Here is a 4,973-nt window from a genome sequence, read left to right on the forward strand (position 1 = left end):
GGGAAAGAGACACGCAGCAGAGGCACACGTGTGCAAGCCCTCTTTATGCTAGGTGTCATGCACACGCCTGGCAGGCTGCACACACACAGGATAGCACACAATATGCATTTGCACCTGTGTTCATATATGCAAAGAGCCTGTGTGTCTGAGTGCAGCCTGTCCCCGCCCATGTAAAGAGCTTGAACATGTGTTTCTATGTGCTTGGCATGATGCAGGGCAAAATGTCTGTGTGTGCACGGGGCATCTGTGTCTGGGCATGGCCGGTCTGGGAAGTGTGTGGCCTGGCAGGCTTGGGCCTGGCATGTGTATGCTTGTGTTTGGGGGGGTTGTGCCCACATGTGGCATCAGCCTGACCTGTGTGTGTGTGACAAGCGTGTTACGTGTCTGTGTGAGCTGCCTCCAGCCGTGTAACATGTCTGTCTGTGCTTGATGTGCCTGTGTTTGAAGCAGTTGTGTAAAGGGGTGTGACAATCACAGGTCTGTGTGGGTGGCATGTACACAGCTCTGTTGTGTGCAGCCCAGCCTGGGCAGGCATGTGTGTGTGTGTGAGACACGTGGGAGATTCCTGTGCAGGGAGGTTCGTGTGTGCGCACATGTGTGCTCTCCACGTGGGCATGGTATGTGCACATGGTGTGTCCACATAGGCATAGCACAGGTGTGACTCTGGTGTGCAAATCACATGTCTGTGTGTGCACAGCACACACACAACACTTACCTGAAAGTTGCATCTTTCTGGCATGTGCGCAACATGCATGTGACACTTATGTGGGCATGAGGCACATGCCTGACATGTCTGTGTGCAGTGTGCTGACACATGCCTGTGTGTGTGCCTGGCCCAGGCGTGCTCCTGGCACGTGCAGCCTCAGATGCCATGTGGCCCTTCCAGTGCCCCTCACTCCCGACCCGCAGCCCCCATGCCCCCCCAGCCCTACCGATGCCCCTCACTCCTGACCTGCAGCCCCTGCCCCAACTTCATGCAGCGGAGACGGGTCCCCTCCCCTCCCTGCATCCCCTTTACACGTGGGGAAACTGAGGCACAGCTCAACTGAGCCTCAGGAGCACAGAGAGGTCTGGAAGCCAGGTGTTCAGGCCCCCCCCCGCCGTACCTGTCGATGATGACGGGGTCGGAGGGCGTCTCGTTGCGGTTCCCGCAGCTCTTCTTGTCGCAGCAGCGGCTGGGGGGGGGGAGGGGGGGGAACAGCCTGTGACTGCTTTGCGGGGGGCTGGGCCCAGCCCTCAGGAGAGGAAACTGAGGCAGCACCACAGGGCCCCCCCAGTGCTCCCCACCCCCTCCCTGCTGGGCCAGCAAAGGGTTAATGTGGGTGGGGCGGAGGGGGCCCTAGTGGGTAGACGCAGGCAGGGCCCCCCCTGGGGCTCAGCCCAGCACAAACAGGCCCCCCGGCCCCCCCTGGGCTCGTTAGTGCAGTGCTGTGGGGGCAATTAGCCGTGCTCCAGGGGGGCCGGTTCCACCCCAGCCGCGGCAGCACCAGCACCAGCACCAGCACCCACCTGCACATGATCTCGTGGGTCAGCAGCACGCGGCACATCTCGGGGTTCTTGTCCTGCCCCTCGTAGATGATGGCCTGGGGGGGCCGGGGGTGAGCGCAGGGCCTGGCCTCCCCAGCCCCCCCAGCCCTGCTGGTGCCCCTCACTCCTGACCCGCAGCCCCCCAGGAGCTGGGCCTGGCAGGGCCAGGCATGCTGGGGTGTGGGGCTATGGTAGGGGATGGGGGCAGGTATGGGGGGGGCTGATGGCAGCTGCCCCCAGAAAACCCCAGCTGCTGGGGGAGGCTCCCAGCGCCCCCCCCCAGCCCCCTCAGCCCTGGCACGGGAGGGTCAGTGAGGAGCCCCCCACTCCCGGCCTAACCCCCTGCCCCCAGCCCTGCCGGTGCCCCCAGCCCCGGCCCGCGGGCTCCCCCTCACCGTTGCTGTAGAGCAGCTGGAGCCGGTAGTGGATCCCGTTGTTGGTTTTCTCACCATTCTGCTCCTGGGCAGGGCAAAGGTCGGGGGCAAAGGGCAGGGGGAAAACTCATGACAGCCCAGGCCAGAGGGTGCACGGGGGTCCTGTCTGGACACCTCCACCCCCTTCCATGAGCCCAAACCTCCTCCCCCTCCCCACCCCACAGCCCCCTGGGTGCTCCCCGGAGCCCCTTGCTCCTGACCCGGTCCTTCTCCACGAAGTCGATGAAGGAGGTGCGCTCGATCTCCACGGGCTGCCCCTGCCGGTCGTACATGGCCAGCACGAAGTGGAAGAAGTTCGACTTGCGCAGGTTCGAGGGCGGCTGCTTCTCGAAGTGGGCACGAGCCAGGCCCACCCCGCTGTGGGGAGAGCGGGGAGTGTGACCCCGGCCCCCAGACTCCCCCCACAGCCCTCAGACCCCGCCCCGTGCCCTCGCAGACCCTGCTGCCCCTGCCTGGTGCTGTCCAGGCACCAGGGACCAGGCCGAGGTGCTGGGCGCTGGCAGACAGGGGACATGACCAGGGACATGTGGGCAGTCAGTGGCAGAGCGGGACTCCCCATCCCTGGCCCTGGGGGCACACAAGCAGGGGTACGGTGGTGGTGGGGGGCTCTGGGGGTCAGTTCCAAGCCCCCATGGAGTGGGGAGGTCCAGAGGGAGCTGAAGGGTCTGGATTAGTTTGTGCGCATGTGCAAGCGTGCACATGGGGACATGGGTGCAGGTGTGTGCAGGGCTGTGTGCGTGTGTAGGCATGTGTGACTGTGTGTGTCACTGCCCCCTGCTGGACAGACTCAGGATGGGAATGGCGTGTGTCCTGCTCCCCGCATTGATGGCAGCCGGGGGTGCCCTCACTCCTAACCCGCGGCCCCCTGCTCATCTAGCCCCTGGGCTCAGACATATCCATGCGTGCACACACATGCACATCTGTGTGCACATGTATGCACATACATGATCATGCACACGCAAGTGCACATGCACACAAATGCACTGCATCTCGAGAAGAAGCCAGGCCCTGGCTACGGCGGCCTGGCCCCGTGCAGCCCCAACGCACCCACTGGGAAGGACAGGGTTAACCCACTGCCCTGGGTACCAGGCGCGTTGCTTAGCAACAGCAGCATCCTCCCAGGACCTCACCTGCCCCATACCCCCTGCCCTGCCACGGGGTGGCACAAGCTTGGCAGGTCTCAGCCCAGCGCCAGCTCTCCGGGGCCTGCAGGGGCGCCAGGCCCGGGGTGGGGGGCCTGGCTGGGGCGAAACCTGAGCTGCCCGTGGGGTGGGGGGCGGTTCTTGACCTGGCACGATGGTTGGCGCTGCACCTGCGGCCTGGTGGGCACTGGGGAGGGCAGACCTGCGCTGAATGCGCACACACACACCCAGGAGAACAGGACGGACATGCACACGTACATGCACACAACCAGGCTACACACATACACACTGCAAAACCCAGGAATCCAGGACACACACACACACACACACACACACACACACACACACATAACCCAGGGACATGTGCGCACTCACACACACACATAGAGAACCCAGTCATCCAGGACACACACACACATACATACACACACACAGAAGCCAGGCATTCAGGACATGCATGCTCACACATGTACACATAGAGAATGAAGGCATCTGGGACACACACGCATGCACCCACGCACATGCGTGCACACACAGACGCACAGAACTCAGGTGTCTGGGGAGCATGGACATGCACATGGATGCACACAGAACCCAAGCATCTGGTACACACACACACGTGTGCACCCAGGTGTCCAGGATATATACACATACACATACACAGCATCCAGGCATCCAGGACAGGGACACACACATTCACATGCACACACATAGAGAACCTAGGAGTCTGAGACACACACAAGCACATGCATGCACACACAAAACCAGGTGCCTGGGGGACACGCATTCACACACAGAACCTGGGTGTCCAGGATGGACACACACATGCACACACATTCACTTGCATACACAGAGCCCAGGAGTCTGCCATGGACACACACACACACACACACACACACGCTGCTCCGCAGTCCCCAGGCCCCGTGGCAAGCCATTCTGGGAGTTGTGGCTGCGGCCCCGTCTCCCCGAACACAGACCCAGGGACGGGCACAAACCAGGCGGGGACCCCCCTCCCCCCAGCCATGGTGCAGCTGGGGAAACTGAGGCACAGAGCAGGGATGATCCATGCAGCTGGCGCTGGGCAGGCACCCACCAAGGCAGACAGGCTGCTGCCTGGCCCGATGCACATGCAGAACTCCGTGGCCTGACACACGTGTGAAGCAGGGCACGGGTGCACTGACCCAAGCAGAGAAGCATACACAGACATGTGTGACGGGACACGTTCATGTGTGCACACACACCCAGGCACATGCTGAGTAACATGCTTATGCCCGCAGCATGCTCAGGCCGGCACACAGTTGTACACGCTATTTATGCTGAATGCCACTCGTGAGCCTGCTGGAACACACCCAGTGGCAAGCATACACCCACCCATCCACACACACACATGCACACATGAGCCTGCCAGCACACTCCCAGTGGTGCACACACATGCACACTCACACGCACTGGACACAGCAGACCCAGGACAAGTGGACAAGGCCTGGACCACGAGTACCCTCTGACACCAGAGCTTGTGGCACGGGGGCCTGATCCGGCCCCTTCTCAGCACCGGGGCCCTGAGGGACGGACAGTAGTGGGCCTGGCATGGCGGGAGTGGAGCCAGGCAGCTGCAGAGGAGTGCAGGGGTCTCTTGGCACTAGCCCCCCACCCCCAGCTGCTCCGTGCCTCAGTTTCCCTGCTCCCCCTCCTGCCTGGAGGCGCGGGCAGCGGAGGCGGCGAGCCATCCGTAGATGGAGCCCCCATGAATTATTAAAGGGAATCAGAGCATTTCCTAGCAGGGCTCCGGCCGGGCGCGCAGCGCTTACAGGAAAGCCGAGCTGCGCGGGCGCGGGGGGGGGGGGGAGGCCATTAGGAGCGGAGGGGCTGG

General features: G+C 62.8%; 1 protein-coding gene across 1 annotated transcript in view; it reads right to left on the bottom strand.

Annotated features, from left to right (window-relative positions):
• LOC102378759 (transcription factor COE1-like) overlaps positions 1-4,973 on the bottom strand; it is a 36,315-nt gene that overhangs the window by 23,090 nt on the left and 8,252 nt on the right. The window contains exons 3-6 of the mRNA XM_014527428.1: positions 2,162-2,318; positions 1,867-1,986; positions 1,510-1,583; positions 1,107-1,175 (exon numbers count right to left, since the gene is read on the bottom strand). Coding sequence (XP_014382914.1) covers positions 1,107-1,175; positions 1,510-1,583; positions 1,867-1,986; positions 2,162-2,318 — 420 coding nt within the window. The remainder of the gene's footprint in view (positions 1-1,106; positions 1,176-1,509; positions 1,584-1,866; positions 1,987-2,161; positions 2,319-4,973) is intronic.

Source organism: Alligator sinensis, unplaced genomic scaffold, assembly GCF_000455745.1.
Source record: "Alligator sinensis unplaced genomic scaffold, ASM45574v1 scaffold1676_2, whole genome shotgun sequence".
Classification (NCBI taxonomy): Eukaryota; Metazoa; Chordata; order Crocodylia; family Alligatoridae; genus Alligator; species Alligator sinensis.